The following is a 17,740-nucleotide window of genomic DNA, read 5'->3' on the forward strand; positions in this document are numbered from 1 at the left end:
TTACAGATTAATCATGGAGGGTGTCTCATAGACGCCTGACATGATTAATCTAGGATTTAGTGGCAGCTATGGGCTGCCAATAACTCCTTATTACCCCGATTTGCCAACGCACTAGGGTAAATCGGGAAGAGCCGGGTACTGTCCCAGAACTGTCGCATATAATGTATGCGGCAATTCTGGGCGGCTGCTGACTGATATTGTTAGGCTGGGGGGCTCCCCATAACGTGGGGCTCCCCATCCTGAGAATACCAGCCTTCAGCCGTATGGCTTTATCTGGCTGGCATTAAAATTGGGGGGGACCGCACGCCGTTTTTTTTAATTATTTATTTATTTCTAATTTTTTTTTTTTTCCAATTCAACAAGCTTTATGGGCTTGTTTGAACTGAAAAATACATGAAACAATTGTTGACAAAACTGCAGCCAAAAACGCACCAAAAATGCACCAAAAAAGCACCTACATTTTTTGTGACATTTCCAGGCTCTCTCTGACAAGGTGCAGTTTTGGCTGCAGTTTTGGCTGCAGTTTTGGCTGCAGTTTGTGAACACGAAAAAGAAGCAGCGTGCGCATGTAGCCTTAGAGATTTATTAGTAATGCAGGGAGACATGATCCTCACATTGCTCATGAAAAGTGGTTGAGTTATATAGGAAAATGAAAGCATGGCTGCTTTATGCTAAACAGGGCAGTGGGGTCTGTAAAAATGTATCGGCTTCACAATTGCTCCAGTCTCTGTATTTGCTGCAGTTATGGCATCACGACTACAGCGCCAATCACTGAGCTTAGCTGATATAGCCAACAAATGCTGCGTAACTCAGATTGGCTGCAGTGGTAATGTGGACTATGGTCGTGGAGTCACGGCTGCAGGCAATACACAGTTAATGACAGCTGTGGCTTGGAGTCTGCATCGGATTTTGGAAGGGTGCTATGCTATCATTTAGAAACCACTTTTTGTGGAAATCCTTTAATAAATATGTAGGAAAGGTTCTAGTCTTTTATTTGTTATCTATCAGTCTAAGGCTCTGTGCGCACTAGGCCGTTTTACCCGCGGATTTACCCGCGGGTTTGCCGCGGAAATTTCTTGAGAAATGTCTGCAATCTTTGTGCAGACATTTCCCAGCAAATTCTATGAGAAAAAAAAATAGTTGTGCGCACTGTGCGGATTTTTCTCAAGAAATTTCCTTGAAGAATTTCTTGAGAAACTTTCTTGAGAAAATGAGCATGTCCATTATTTTCCACAGGTACCTGCAGTATACCCCCGGAATTTCACTCCATTCACTGTAATGTAATCGCGAAATTCCGGGGGTATACCGCAGGTAACAAATGATGTGCGGTATACCCCCGGTATAGCCGCGATTTACCTGCGGTAATGCTCATCGCTGCCTGCGGTTTTGCAGGAAGCGATGTCATTATGCCAGGAAGAGGAAGCGGAGCAGAGTATACACAGACGTCACACTCCCTGGACGCCGCACAGAAGCACTTCCGTGCGACCTCCAGGTGCCCGTGCAGTCTGTGTCCCGCTCCAGCCTCGCGGCTGCCCGCTCTGCAGGGTGTCAGTGTCTGCCTGCAGTGTCAGCAGCCTGTCACGTGGCAGCACAGGCAGACACTGACACCCTGCAGTGCTGGCAGCCGCGGGGATGACAATCGCTGCTGTCAGGAGGTGAGATCATTACCTGCTGTGACGATCTCCTGCCTCCTGACGTCACCGCGGTCACTGCTGTCTATGCCCGTCTCGCTAGCGGCCCGAGACTGTCACTAGCGGCTGGCATAGAAGTCAGTGACAGCGCTGACGTCAGCAGTACAGGAGATCATCACAGCAGGTAATGATCTCATCTATGCTCCTGATGGCAGCGCTCGGCATCCCCTGCAGTGACCTGGGCTATTGATGTTAGCTCAGGTCACTGCATTGCTCTCCCAGCCAATGGGGAACATTCTGTTCTTCATTGACTGGGACAGCGACTATGGTATGGATCGCCGTGCCCCCCCCCTTATTGGATTACGCCGGACATGGAATTGGTTGTTCTTTTCAATAAATTGGTTAAAGAGGGAATGTTTTGGGGAGTGTTTTTTCAAATAAAACTTTTTGTCTATTTTTTATTTCTTACGGACTGGGTTGGTGATGTCGGGTATCTGATAGACGCCTGACCTCACCAACCCCAGGGCTTGATGCCAGGTGACATTACACATCTGGCATCAACCCCATATATTACCTCATTTGCCAACGCACCAGGGCAACGGGATGAGTTTGGGCGAAGCGCCAGGATTGGCACGTCTAATGGATGCGCCACTTCTGGGGCGGCTGCGGCCTGCTATTTTTAGGCTGGGAAGTGTCCAATAACAGTGGACCTCCCTAGTCTGAGAATATCAGACCCCAGCTGTCCGCTTTACGTTGGCTGGTGATCCAATTTGGGGGGGACCCCACGTTTTTTGTTTTAAAATATTTATTCAATGTAAAATAACAGCGTGGGGTGCCCTCTATTTTGGATTACCAGCCAAGGTGAAGCTGCCAGCTGTGGTTTGCAGGCTGCAGCCGTCTGCTTTACCCTAGCTGGCTACAAAAGATGGGGGGACCTCACGTCAGTTTTTTTTTAATTATTTATTTGTTTTATGGCTAAATACAAGATTAAGCACCCTTTAGTGCCACATGAAAGTCACTAAAGGGTGCCAGCTTAGAATATGCGGGGGGGTGGGACATTATATAGGTCTTTTTCATCTATCTATCTATCTATTCATCTATCCATCTTTCACTCTATCCATTATCTGCCTATCGATTATCTATATTATTTATTGCAAAACCGCAGGGACCAACCTGCGGTAAATCCGCGGCAAATGCGCATGCGTTTTTCCCGCGGATTTTTCCGCGGGTGCGGAAATCTTCAACTCCCAGAAGTTTCTCAAGAAATTTTCTTGAGAAAATTCACATTTCTAGTGCGCACAGAGCCTCAAGGCCCTGGTTAATGAGTAACTAAATTTGTTCTTTACTGATTAATATACACTAGATCGTAGTCATGAGTGAGCACTACCATGCTCGGTTCTTATAACTAGTGCGATGAGCGGGCACTACCATGCTCGGGTGCTTGGTACTGGTAACTATTGATGAGCGGGCACTATCATGCTTGGGGGATCGGTACTCTTAACTAGTGATGAGCGGGCACTACCATGCTCGGTACTCATAATCAGCAGTTGGACGCTCAAATGGGCATAACTCGACTATAATGTAAGTCAATGGAAGATCTTGTGGTAAAATGTTCCAGTTCCCCATTGAGTTCCATTATAATGTGGTACTCTAGTTGTACCCATCCGACTGTTCGCTACGAGTACTGAGCACACGAGCATGGTAGTGCCCGCTCGTCACTAGTTACCAATACTTAGCACCTGAGCATGGTAGTGCCCGCTCATCACTTCTTACGAGTACCGAGCCCCCAAGCATGGTAGTGCCCCGCTCATCACTAGTTACCAGTACTGAGCCCCCGAGCATGGTAGTGCCCACTCATCACTAGTTACCAGTACTGAGCAGCCGAGCATGGTAGTGCCCACTCATCACTAGTTACGAGTACAGAGCACCCGAGCATGGTAGTGCCCACTCGTCACTAGTTACCAGTACTGAGCAGCTGAGCATGGTAGTGCCTACTCATCACTAGTTACCAGTACTGAGCAGCCGAGCATGGTAGTGCCCACTCATCACTAGTTACGAGTACAGAGCACCCGAGCATGGTAGTGCCCGCTCATCACTAGTTACGAGTACAGAGCACCCGAGCATGGTAGTGCCCACTCATCACTAGTTACCAGTACTGAGCAGCCGAGCATGGTAGTGCCTACTCATCACTAGTTACCAGTACTGAGCAGCCGAGCATGGTAGTGCCCACTCATCACTAGTTACGAGTACAGAGCACCCGAGCATGGTAGTGCCCACTCATCACTAGTTACGAGTACAGAGCACCCGAGCATGGTAGTGCCCGCTCATCACTAGTTACGAGTACAGAGCACCCGAGCATGGTAGTGCCCGCTCATCACTAGTTACGAGTACTGAGCACCCGAGCATGGTAGTGCCCGCTCATCAATACTAGCCAGTTTTAAAAGAGATGAAATCTGATGATTCGCCGATCAACTCCACAGCCCTGTTGTTCTAAAAACAGCAAGCGCCACAGCTGTCTACAGGGCAAGTGCGGTATTGCAGCACAGGCACTACAATGGAGGCCCGTCGCATGGACGGGTGCTATACTGATGCTTGATAACAGCTGCAATGATGGTCAATCTGGTTTGCATTGAATACACTGAAATGTTTTTATTTTCTACGTTTGGGGACTGTGTTGCTCCGTTATATTGTTTTTGGGAGCCTGTACTACTAAACAGTCCTGCCTTTCAGGGCCGGTGGGAGCTGACGGCCATATTGATTGACCATTGTGCTCCTGCATGCCTCTGTGTGTTATTAAGCCGCTGTCTCGTAGTTTTCCATTACAACGTATCCCTCTGATTGTTGTGACAGGCTTCACAAGCCACATTGAGTTTTGCAATTATGTACAGTCTCCAGCTACAGAGGATTTCTGCTCCGGTTACATTCGCAGTAGTAGCATATTGTGGAGAACTTTATAGGTCCAAATAAAATACCTAAAGGGACCGCAGTGAACTCTAAGTGCCCCCCACCCGGTTACTGAGGAGGGGCAGCGCAGCATGAATATTTCATCCGATATAGGTCTTCCACCCCCTGGATCCCCACAGCGCCGCTGCAGCTCAGTAGCTTTGATAATCCTGTCATGGTGTGCAATGGCTTCAATACCCAACTATGCATAAATAGGTCAATTAAAAAAAAAATATGGCAAGACCTGATGAGAAACAAGATGAGAGAGATATAGAATAGATAATGTGTCGGGTCTTATTGTGCGTTCTCTGCAAGTCACTGACATGGAGGAAAGCGGGTAGAAGCAGAGGGATCAATAGGACAGGAAAGCCTGATGATTGATCATTGACCACTGTAGAGCCAGTAATGTGTTTGCCAGTAGTTCTATCCTAATACTCGGGTTTGTTCACATGTTGTGTTTTTGCTGATAAAACGCGGCATTTTACAGCCGCCGCAGCACTTGTATAAAGATCCTTGGATTTATGTGGAGCAGGTTTTACAACAGATACATGAATAATTTTTGCAAATTGTCGACTTGTAACTTGTCTATGATATGAATGGTCAAATGGTCCGCCAGACAGAAGCGGAAGGGAGACCCTCGAAAATATTAATGGGAACCTGTCATCAAAAATTTTTCACTAAACCTAAAAGATTCCCCCTTTGCAGCTCCTGGGCTGAATTCTAGCAAGGTTCCTATTGTTCTTGTGCCCCCTTTCAGACCAAAATAAATACTTTATAAAGTGGTACCTTTTTGTATTCAGATCTTGATAATGGTACACGGGGGCGGGCTCTCTGGTGTCCGTTAGTCTGCCTCATGGCGCTTTAGGCCGTCCCCCATCGCGCAATTTCATACCTCAGGAGGCCACCCAGTGCGTCCGAGGTCTCGCGCATGCGCCGTCCCACTCTAGCGGGATTTGATTTTACATGTTTTTTTTACTATGTACGTCGGTAGCTCCTCTCCGCGTCTCCTCCTGATCGCTGGTGTCCTGCTCCGCTCCTCCCATCTATTTCCTGATCCAGGGCAAGATGGGAAAGAGTTGACGTGAGGTAAGCTGGCCAGCACTTGCGCAGAACGGTGGAGGCGGCGGTGAAAGCATGAGATTATGGGTGGGTACTTGCTGATGAAAATCACAGCGCCGCCCATAATCTCTTGCCTGCGCAAGACGTCACCAGCGGTCACACTGCACATTGCACAGTCCCTCTAGAGTGGCACGGCGCATGCGCAAGACCTCGGACGCACTGGGCGACCTCCTGAGGTATGAAATTGCGCGATGGTGGATGGCCTAAAGCGGCAGGAGGCAGAATAACGGACACCAGAGAGCCCGCCCCCGTGTACCATTATCAAGATTTGAATACAAAAAGGTACCACTCTATAAAGTCTTTATTTTGGTCTGAAAGGGGGCACAAGAACAATAGGAACCTTTCTAGAATGCAGCCTAGGAGCTGCAGAAGGGGAATCTTTTAGGTTTAGTGCAAAATTTCTGATGACAGGTTCCCTTTAACTTGTTGGCCAATCCTGCAAAAATTGATGGGCTTGGCCGAATTTACACGTGTAATGTGTGTGGCCAACTTTCCAGGCTCTTTTGGGAACTCTTGTACATAGTGGGAATTGCCACAGGGCTTTTTGCAGCCAGTATTCTGCAGCGACGACGTCTGCGTCACCCGATGCACCACCACTGTCCAGTTTGCAAAGAATGAAATCCATAGGAAAGAAAATACACACGATAAATTGTCAGCTACTGGATGTCAATCCACAGCGATACTCCATTTTTCTGTGGATAGTCAGTGTGTAGGTGAAATTTCATGAAAATGTTGCTCCGTAATAAACATTCAGATTATTCACGGCGACAAAACGTTTTCCACTTTTTACAAAAGCCACAAAGAAAATGACTTTGAAACTACAAATGTAAATATACTACAGTTGTATGTTTATTAATTGCAAGATTTTAAAGCAAATTATAATTTTTTTTGTACAGATGAGGATTTACAGTTGGGCTAATTTGTGTTTTCTTCTTCTTCCACTAATTGTCTTAACTAAGAGACACATGAGCCCTGGTGTGAATCTCATCTGGTGCCACGTTGCCTTCCCCCTGCCATGACCCCATCCATATTCCAAATTATCCATGCCTGTCAGTAGAGACAGTGACGATTACATATGGTGTACTGTAGTGGGGGACTGGGTGGTACACAAGGTTAGTTACCGCTCCTTCTATTTACCAGCTTATTTACACACTTCTCGGCTTCTCTCTAGCTACAGATAATGTGAAAAAGGCTTTTCTGCAAATACCTTGAGTTATAGAATTCACATTGGTGAATCGGATGAGGATTTTTCTAGTATGCCAACTGTAATCATTCAGGAGAAAATGGAAAAAAATGCTTATTGCTTATGGCCACAGTTGGTAATCGACAACAGTAGGTAGCTCTTCCAATATGTTGGGAAATTTATTCCACAGTTCTTCCTAGTCTATCCTATGTATAATGTGGTGACCGCAAAGGGGGTGAATTGCTCCAAAACTTGCATCTGGTTCCCTACACCACCCTATGGGCAGCAAAAATGCTCAAGTCCCCCATTGACTTCCATTATGTTCGTGTACTCGACTTGTGCCCATCCGAGTGTCTGACCTGCTCATTTCGAGTACCAAGCACCCGAGCATAGTAGTGCCCGCTCATCACTAGTTGCGAGTATCGAGCACGGTAGTGCCCACTCATCACTAGTTACGAGTATTGAACACCCAAGCATAGTAGTGCCCACTCATCACTAGTTACCAGTTCTGAGCACCTGAGCATGGTAGTGTCTGCTCATCACTAGTTACCAGTACTGAGCACCTGAGCATGGTAGTGCCCGCTCATCACTAGTTACCAGTACTGAGCACCTGAGCATGGTAGTGTCTGCTCATCACTAGTTACGAGTACAGAGCACCTGAGCATGGTAGTGCCCGCTCATCACTAGTTACCAGTACTGAGCACCCAAGCATGGTAGTGCCCACTCATCACTAGTTACGAGTACTGAGCACCCGAGCATGGTAGTGCCCGCTCATCACTAGTTACCAGTACTGAGCACCCGAGCATGGTAGTGCCCACTCATCACTAGTTACAAGTACTGAGCACCCAAGCATGGTAGTGCCCGCTCATCACTAGTTACGAGTACTGAGCACCCAAGCATGGTAGTGCCCACTCATCACTAGTTACGAGTACTGAGCACCCAAGCATGGTAGTTGCCCGCTCATCACTAGTTACGAGTACTGAGCACCCGAGCATGGTAGTGCCCACTCATCACTAGTTACTAGTACAGAGCACCCGAGCATGGTAGTGCCCGCTCATCACTAGTTACGAGTACAGAGCACCCGAGCATGGTAGTGCCCGCTCATCACTAGTTACGAGTACAGAGCACCCGAGCATGGTAGTGCCCGCTCATCACTAGTTACGAGTACAGAGCACCCGAGCATGGTAGTGCCCGCTCATCACTAGTTTCGAGTACTGAGCACCCGAGCATGGTAGTGCTCACTCATCACTAGTTACTAGTACAGAGCACCCGAGCATGGTAGTGCCCACTCATCACTAGTTACGAGTACAGAGCACCCGAGTATGGTAGTGCCCGCTCATCACTAGTTACGAGTACTGAGCATCCGAGCATGGTAGTGCCCACTCATCACTAGTTACTAGTACAGAGCACCCGAGCATGGTAGTGCCCACTCATCACTAGTTACGAGTACAGAGCACCCGAGTATGGTAGTGCCCGCTCATCACTAGTTACGAGTACAGAGCACCCGAGCATGGTAGTGCCCGCTCATCACTAGTTACGAGTACTGAGCATCCGAGCATGGTAGTGCCCGCTCATCACTAGTTACGAGTACTGAGCTCCCGAGCATGGTAGTGCCCGCTCATCACTAGTTACGAGTACTGAGCATCCGAGCATGGTAGTGCCCGCTCATCACTAGTTACTAGTACAGAGCACCCGAGCATGGTAGTGCCCACTCATCACTAGTTACGAGTACAGAGCACCCGAGTATGGTAGTGCCCGCTCATCACTAGTTACGAGTACAGAGCACCCGAGCATGGTAGTGCCCGCTCATCACTAGTTACGAGTACAGAGCACCCGAGCATGGTAGTGCCCGCTCATCACTAGTTACGAGTACTGAGCATCCGAGCATGGTAGTGCCCGCTCATCACTAGTTACGAGTACTGAGCTCCCGAGCATGGTAGTGCCCGCTCATCACTAGTTACGAGTACTGAGCACCCGGGCATGGTAGTGCCCGCTCATCGCTAGTTACGAGTACTGAGCTCCCGAGCATGGTAGTGCCCGCTCATCACTAGTTACGAGTACTGAGCTCCCGAGCATGGTAGTGCCCGCTCATCACTAGTTACGAGTACTGAGCACCCGGGCATGGTAGTGCCCGCTCATCACTAGTTACGAGTACTGAGCTCCCGAGCATGGTAGTGCCCGCTCATCACTAGTTACGAGTACTGAGCACCCGGGCATGGTAGTGCCCGCTCATCGCTAGTTACGAGTACTGAGCTCCCGAGCATGGTAGTGCCCGCTCATCACTAGTTACGAGTACAGAGCACCCGAGCATGGTAGTGCCCGCTCATCACTAGTTACGAGTACTGAGCACCCGGGCATGGTAGTGCCCACTCATCAGTAAAGTTCATCATTAATCTGCAGCTTCTTTCTATAGCATATGTTCTTCTACGAGCTGCTTTTGATTACCAGCAGAGACCTGTATCCTGGAAGGACAATGAAGTTCACCCTGCAGCCTGAAACTGATTTCCTCTCCCATCCTGACAAAACAGAACTGCAGTCATTATTTTGCATGAAACTTCCCCAAACTTAGCTTTTTTTTTTGTCACTTTACACCCAGGAGATGTGACCTTCCCAATGTCACTTTTAACCCCTCTAGGACTTGGTAGGGAGACTTTCTATATGGCCTGCTAACGTAAACACACTCCTGGTCATGGGCTGTCGTATGTACACATTTTACCTGCACCTAAGAATAATCTGCTCTGTGTATACTGCACTATTGTTACTGCCATTGTGTTAGTTTGTTATAGATAAGTCTCCACACCTGATGAGACTAGAATCACACCTGAACCTCAATCCATCAAGAAGAAACATTGGGGTTTGTGCACATTTAGTGCTTTGTTTCATTTTTTTTTTCGTGGTGAAAAGTATTTTACATAAGCAACAAATTAAATGAGATTTCTAAAATCTCATTAACAAGTTGTCTTTTTTTGAGCCACGGTTCATTTTTTAAAACCGCGTTCATGCCATTTTTGTGGGGTTTTTTTTGCTTTATTTACACATTGAATTGAATGCATAAAAAACAGCGGTAATATACACAGCTGTTTTCCTGATAACACTTTTATGCTGGGGAACACTACAAAAAAGCACTGTGTGCACATGGCTTTTAACCCTTCCTTTATATTTGCTGTTACTTTTGAGTTCACTGTTTCTTTAATTCCGTAATGAAAACACACAAACTACTAAGATAATAGTTGATACCTCAGTTATTGTATCATATGTAATCCCAGGTTGTCTCATCAGGATAACCCCAGTCCAAATGCTGTTTTAAAGGGAATCTGTCAGCAGGTTTTTGCTACGTAATCTGAAGACTGCATGCTGCAGGGGTTAACACACAGATTTCAGTGATGCTTTTCTTATCACACTGTGTGCAGTTGTTTACCTGCAATGTTTGTTTTAGTTCCAGGAGATTATTGGTCAGCTAGTCCAGCATGCCTTCTCCTGTGATTAGCAGATCCCTATCTATAGACATTGTACATCCAGAGTCTGGTGTGGGTGGGGGCAATTTTCTCAGCTCTGCTGCATTGCTAAATCTAAAAACAATGATTGTGTCAGAACTGCTGCACCCAGAAAACTAAATGATACATCGTTGAATTCAGGGTCTCTTTGCCTACATTATGCTTATCTCATATGAGGTAGCAAAAAGCTGCTGACAGATTCCCCTTAAAGCCTATGGACATTATGAATGGAGGTTCTCGTGATTTTCTGACTCCCAACAGAGCTCCTGCGTAGTGTGGTCTCCCTTTTCGGTGATCCATTACATGAACAACTATTCATCTAAATAGAATCAGATGGTAAAATCAGGTAAACATCTGAGCAAGTGCAATGTTTTAAACCAGTCTAGATTTTTTGAGCACAAGCCCCGCCCCCCCCGATGTATGAATTGGACCTTATACACCGTAGACCTAGGGTTATTCGTCATCCTGTCTTCCTGTATCAGCATTTGAGAAATAGAAGTTATTGGGTCGGCAGAATTCGGCTCTGTACATTTATTTCTACAGGTCTGGTTCCGGATTTTAGTCGCTCAGTGATCCCCCTCCAACATTGGCTCAGCTCCGGGTTCCAGCACATGCTTTCACTTTATCCCCATTGTGGGATCTATATTGGTTTGTAAACAGCCATTGTTTGCTTAGTCTTTCCTGTTTCTCTGCCTTTCCCAGAGGTCACAAAAAAGAAGGAAATCTGTGACTTCCCCAAACGCCTTGTTTTTGTGCATAACTAAATAGTCCGTCCTGTACGAAGCCAATGGTTTCTTGTGAACTGTTCTAAGGTGCTAATGATTGTATCACCGATGCAAAAATGAGATATAATATTACTGCCGCCCTGAACAGTATAAGGGGCAAAACACTGGTGAAGTCCTCGTCCGGGCGTTAATGAATGGGACTTTGCTTCTGATTTATGAGTGTTCCTTAACCAATCTTATAGGGCTAATTACCTTTTATTGTGTTTATGTGCTGACTTTACTACCATGGCTACAAAACTTCATGACAAATCTATAGTATCTTTATTTGGGGTGTAATTTAGTTGATATAATAAATTGCTGCTATAATAATTGCTGTGAGTGATATACCAACCACAGCACCTCCAATGTCACCCATTAGGGGATTTACGCGACTTGGGAGTTGCTGGATCCCCTACTTGTAACCACCTGTGTGGGATTCACTCTCCCAAGTGCTCCCTGTTTCCTGAGATTGCTGGCTGATAGGACGGTGAGCTGGATAATACTATTTATGGTTTTGTATCATAGGCTAATTGATAGTATGTGAACTATAAAGGGTAAGTTCACACACTGCGGGGGGTTTTTTTTTACGCTGCATTTTTTTTTTTATCGGTGAACAATACCATTAAAGATTGTTGAAAAAAAAAAAGTCTGTCATTTCCTTCTTCAATATATTCTTCATTTTCCGCTAGTGTATGCAGGAGAGCAGACAGCAGCTGCGGAACTACAAGGCTCAGCATGCTCCAAGGACTGTATGCTGGAGGGAGAGGCAGGGGGAGCAGAACTACAAGGCTCAGCATACTTCATCCACTAGTGTATGCAGGAGAGCAGACAGAAGCTGCAGAACTACAAGGCTCAGCATCCTCTATCCAGGACTGTATTCAGGAGTCTTTTGCCCCCCAAAAAAATGATGTGGGCTGCGCCATATTTTTGTATGCTAGCCAGGTACAGCAGGCAGGTACGGGCTGCCCCCAACCCCCAGCTGCCTATTTGTACCCGGCTGGGAACCAAAAATATAGGGAAGCCCTTTTTTTTTTTTTTTTTTTTTTTTTTAATGATTTCATCAATTTAATTAAATAATTAAAAAAAAAAAAAAGATGTGGGCTTCGCCCAATTTTTAAGTCCGGTCAGGTACAACTAGGCATCTGGGGATTAGAATCCGCAGTGTAAGGTGCCCAAGATTTCTGGGCACCCCTGTTGCGAATTGCAGTCCGCAGCCACCCCAGAAAATGGCGCTTTCATAGAAGCGCCATCTTCTGGCGCTGTATCCAACTCTTCCAGCTGCCCTGATGCTGGGTGGCTCGCTAGGTAATAATGGGGTTAGGGATAGCTGTATGTTATCAGCTGGCCCTAAGCCCGAAATTCATGGTGTCACGCCAATATTAGACATGGCCACCATGAATTTCTAGTAAAGATAAAAAAAAAAAACACAACACACAGAAAAATAGTCACAATTAGTGATTCCATCTTTATTGAAATAAAGAACCCCCCCCCCCTCCGCAGTAATCCTGGGTCAAGGGTCCCGCGCCGTCAAAACCAGATCCAACATCATTTGATCGGTTTGCTGGAAGGCAAAGCGATCAGATGATGTGTCAGGTTCAAGGGCCTGAATCACATGACACATCAGCTGATTGTATAAAAGCAGTTTATACAATCAGTTGATCAATCAGTGCAAAAAAAACCAAAGCAACAAAAAACTACACACGTCTGTGCAGACTCACGTCTGATCACTGCAGGACCCGGCGGTAATCAGGTGATGAAGTCTCCTGACAGCATCAGCTGATAGTTTAAGCCGGCTGGGTGGTAAAAAGCCGGTGTCACCGCAAGACTTACGATCAGCTGATGAGTCAGGTGACCGCATCAGCCGATCACCGCCAGGTCCTGCAGCTATCGGACATTCCCGGGAGTCTGCACACAGGTAGAGTGGTGGTGGCGGTACCGGGAAGAGGAGCTGGGAGCGGACATGGCATCGGGAGTCTGCAGACAGGTGAGTATGATATTGTTTTTTTATACTGTTCACTTTTGATTTCTCAGCTGCTTCCACCTCCCGCTCGGCCATGGTGCCGCACGGGAGCGGACATTGCGCTGGACGGGAGGTGGAAGCAGCAGTGGCGGTACCGGGAGGATTCACGCTTCTGTGTTTACCAACAGAAGGAATCCTCTTCCTGTACATGTCACTATACTACCCACTCCTTGCGTTTATAGCTGCGTTTTTAGTCATAGAAACGCACTAAAACGCAGCTATATTTGCAATTTGCGGTTTTCATTGCGTTTTTGAACATCTCATTGAACTCAATGGGTGGAAAACGCAGTGAAAAACGCAAAAATAATTGACATGCTGCGTTTTTGTGGGTACCATAAACGCAGCTAAAAAAAACGCTGTGTGCAGACAGCAAAAATGAAAACTCATAGACTTTTTTGGGAAAGCAATGTCATGCAGTTTTCTGAGCAAAAACGCACCCGAAAAACGCACAAAAATGCAGCAGGAAAGTGTCATCAGAAAACTAAATCAGAATATTATAAGGTTAATGCATGTTAATGGTATGTTTACTGTTTTAGAGTTTTCTTAATTTTTGATATGACTATGAAAAAAAATAGAAATCTTTTAATACAATTTTTACTCAGGCCATTAGGCTTAATATTACTCACATTTCCTTTTCTGTATAACACTTTTTCAGCAGTCTCATTTTATTACAGGTAGAATAACAATGAAACATAACAGCCCTACATACAGTAGATAACACAGGATCAATCTTTCACATTATGGGATGTCACAACTCACCACCTCCTCCGGTACAATACGTGGTAACACCTCTATATACAGTAGATAAGGAGCCACCATTTACAGTAGATAATATCACAGCTCACCTCCTCCTCCGATACAGTACCTGGTAACACCTCTATATACAGTAGATAAGGAGCCACCATTCACAGTAGATAATATCACAGCTCACCTCCTCCTCCGGTACAGTACCTGGTAACACTTCTATATACAGTAGATAAGGATCGACCATTCACAAGAGATTGTATCATAGCTCACCACTTCCTCCTGTACCATGACTGATAACACTGTATCCACCATTCACGATAGATGATGTGGCAGCTCACCTCCTCCTCCTGCACAATGACTGCTAACACCTCTATATACAGTAGATAACATAAACCCCACCATGCACAATGTGATGTCAAAGCTCACCTCCTCCTCCTGTACGACTGAGAGCCCCTCTATATACAGTAGATAATACAGGAGTCACCATTCACTAATATCACAGCACACTTCCTCCTTTAAAGTGACTGATAAGACATGATCCATCATTCACAATAGGTAATGTCACAACTCACCACCTCATCCTGTACAATGACCGATAACATCCCTATATACAGTAGAGAACACAGGATACACAATAAGTGATGTCCATTCCTCCTGAGCCCTTTATACACATGCATGCTCATGTTCAGCCAACATCTCTTCCTCCTGAGCCCTCTATAGGCATGCTCTTCCTGAGCCCTCTATAGGCATGCTCCTCCTGAGCCCTCTGTAGGCATTCTCCTCCTGAGCCCTCTGTAGGCATGCTCCTCCTGAGCCCTCTGTAGGTATGCTCCTCCTGAGCCCTCTGTAGGCATTCTCCTCCTGAGCCCTCTGTAGGCATGCTCCTCCTGAGCCCTCTGTAGGCATGCTCCTCCTGAGCCCTCTGTAGGCATGCTCCTCCTGAGCCCTCTATAGGCATGCTCTTCCTGAGCCCTCTATAGGCATGCTCCTCCTGAGCCCTCTGTAGGCATGCTCCTCCTGAGCCCTCTGTAGGCATGCTCCTCCTGAGCCCTCTGTAGGCATGCTCCTCCTGAGCCCTCTGTAGGCATGCTCCTCCTGAGCCCTCTATAGGCTTGCTCCTCCTGAGCCCTCTGTAGGCATGCTCCTCCTGAGCCCTCTGTAGGCATGCTCCTCCTGAGCCCTCTATGGGCATGCTTCTCCTGAGCCCTCTATGGGCATGCTTCTCCTGAGCCCTCTATGGGCATGCTTCTCCTGAGCCCTCTATAGGCTTGCTCCTCCTGAGCCCTCTATAGGCTTGCTCCTCCTGAGCCCTCTATAGGCTTGCTCCTCCTGAGCCCTCTATAGGCATGCTCCTCCTGAGCCCTCTATAGGCATGCTCCTCCTGAGCCCTCTATAGGCATGCTTCTCCTGAGCCCTCTATAGGCATGCTTCTCCTGAGCCCTCTATAGGCATGCTTCTCCTGAGCCCTCTATAGGCATGCTTCTCCTGAGCCCTCTATAGGCATGCTCCTCCTGAGCCCTCTGTAGGCATGCTCCTCCTGAGCCCTCTGTAGGCATTCTCCTCCTGAGCCCTCTGTAGGCATGCTCCTCCTGAGCCCTCTGTAGGCATGCTCCTCCTGAGCCCTCTGTAGGCATGCTCCTCCTGAGCCCTCTGTAGGCATGCTCTTCCTGAGCCCTCTATAGGCATGCTCCTCCTGAGCCCTCTGTAGGCATGCTCCTCCTGAGCCCTCTGTAGGCATGCTCCTCCTGAGCCCTCTGTAGGCATGCTCCTCCTGAGCCCTCTGTAGGCATGCTTCTCCTGAGCCCTCTATAGGCTTGCTCCTCCTGAGCCCTCTGTAGGCATGCTCCTCCTGAGCCCTCTGTAGGCATGCTCCTCCTGAGCCCTCTATGGGCATGCTTCTCCTGAGCCCTCTATGGGCATGCGTCTCCTGAGCCCTCTATAGGCTTGCTCCTCCTGAGCCCTCTGTAGGCATGCTCCTCCTGAGCCCTCTATGGGCATGCTTCTCCTGAGCCCTCTATGGGCATGCTTCTCCTGAGCCCTCTATAGGCTTGCTCCTCCTGAGCCCTCTATAGGCTTGCTCCTCCTGAGCCCTCTATAGGCATTCTCCTCCTGAGCCCTCTATAGGCATGCTCCTCCTGAGCCCTCTATAGGCATGCTCCTCCTGAGCCCTCTATAGGCATGCTTCTCCTGAGCCCTCTATAGGCATGCTTCTCCTGAGCCCTCTATAGGCATGCTTCTCCTGAGCCCTCTATAGGCATGCTTCTCCTGAGCCCTCTATAGGCATGCTCCTCCTGAGCCCTCTATGGGCATGCTCCTCCTGAGCCCTCTATACACTTGCATGCACATGCATCCTGAAGCCATTCTTCCTTCACCCTCTCTGTTCATATTGATGAAAACAAAAGATCAGGCATGTTGCATTCCAACATGCCCTGTCCTTTTGTCCTCTGCTGTCATTAGGAGAGTAGAGAGACCCCCAGACACATTGGATGATCTGCTGCTGAACTCTTCTTATCCTTGTGGGAACCTTTAGTGATTTGGTGTCCTTGAGTCCTGCTGTGAATCCATCTTTGCTGCTGTTTTATATGGTACGGCGGTGGGGAGAACATATTGCACGTAGCTTTATGGAAGTCGTCTTATTCCCGTCCTTCCCTGTAGTAAATAGTTGGGTCTCTGCAGGTTCTCGTATTGTGTTTCCACAATGAGATTGCAGATAATGGCAGCATGAATCATAAAGCAATCCAACAAAATGGCCATTTTTTTTTGCAGCGCACAGTATTTCTTCCATTTCCTTTCATAGTGATCACACTTTACACTGTACATTCAAGAGTTCCCCACATCCGCTTGATCACTTTGTTACTGCGCCATACGCTGAAATAAAAACTGAATAGGAGCTGTTCTGCAATATTCGACAATTCCTGCTGCGCCCTGACCGGAGCTGCGCCCTGACCGGAGCTGCGCAGTGCAGTTTCTTTCAAAGCTTAAATGGGGTCAATAACGAAGCTAATGGCTGATCTTAAGGGGACGTCATTAGTATCATATACCCAGAAAGCCCCCATTAAAAGGATGTTTTTATCTCATGCATTTATGGCATATTTACAGGTTCCCTTGTAACTGTTGGAAAGTGTCAGTGCATACATGGCGCTCACTATTGACTTCTGAAAATAGCCAAACTCAACTTGCTCAACTTTTTTTTGGCACTCCCATAAGTCTCTGCTGTCATCAGGTAGAGGACCCCCATTACAGCACAGATTATTAATTTATAATAGGACCCCACTGCGTCACCACCACCACAGCTACTGCCTCACCACCGTGCCGGAACTGCTGCCCGACCATCACCCCATGTACTCTCTCCTCCCCAAAATCCTATAGAATGTAATCCCGAAAGGGAAGGGTCCTCTTCCCTCTGTATTAATCTGTCTATTGTAATTGTATATGTATTGTTGCATGTAACCCCTTCTCATGTATAGCACAATGGAATTAATGGTGCTCTATAAATATTAAATAATAATAATAAAAAATAATATAATAGGACATTTATTAAAACTGGATAACGAACTTAAAAAACACAATTTTCAAGGCCTCAAATACTTAATAAAACTTTCTCCTTCCAGACCCCTGTTTGTACATTCCTCGATTTGCCCATATGCTGGAGTTTGGAGATAAGAATCATGAAGTATCTATGACTGCTTTGCGGCTGGTCCAGAGGATGAAAAGAGACTGGATGCACACAGGACGGCGGCCATCTGGGCTTTGTGGTGCAGGTGAGAGTAAATTCATTTATTGCTAGGGAAGAATGTCTATGTATCCATAAATTTCAATGGAGCCTTACGAGAGTGCAT

At 46.9% G+C, this 17,740-nt stretch overlaps 1 protein-coding gene across 1 annotated transcript in view; it reads left to right on the forward strand.

Annotated features, from left to right (window-relative positions):
• BRF1 (BRF1 general transcription factor IIIB subunit) overlaps positions 1–17,740 on the forward strand; it is a 358,870-nt gene that overhangs the window by 182,688 nt on the left and 158,442 nt on the right. The window contains exon 6 of the mRNA XM_075330967.1: positions 17,513–17,662. Coding sequence (XP_075187082.1) covers positions 17,513–17,662 — 150 coding nt within the window. The remainder of the gene's footprint in view (positions 1–17,512; positions 17,663–17,740) is intronic.

This window comes from Anomaloglossus baeobatrachus, chromosome 12, assembly GCF_048569485.1.
Source record: "Anomaloglossus baeobatrachus isolate aAnoBae1 chromosome 12, aAnoBae1.hap1, whole genome shotgun sequence".
In the NCBI taxonomy this organism is placed as follows: domain Eukaryota; kingdom Metazoa; phylum Chordata; class Amphibia; order Anura; family Aromobatidae; genus Anomaloglossus; species Anomaloglossus baeobatrachus.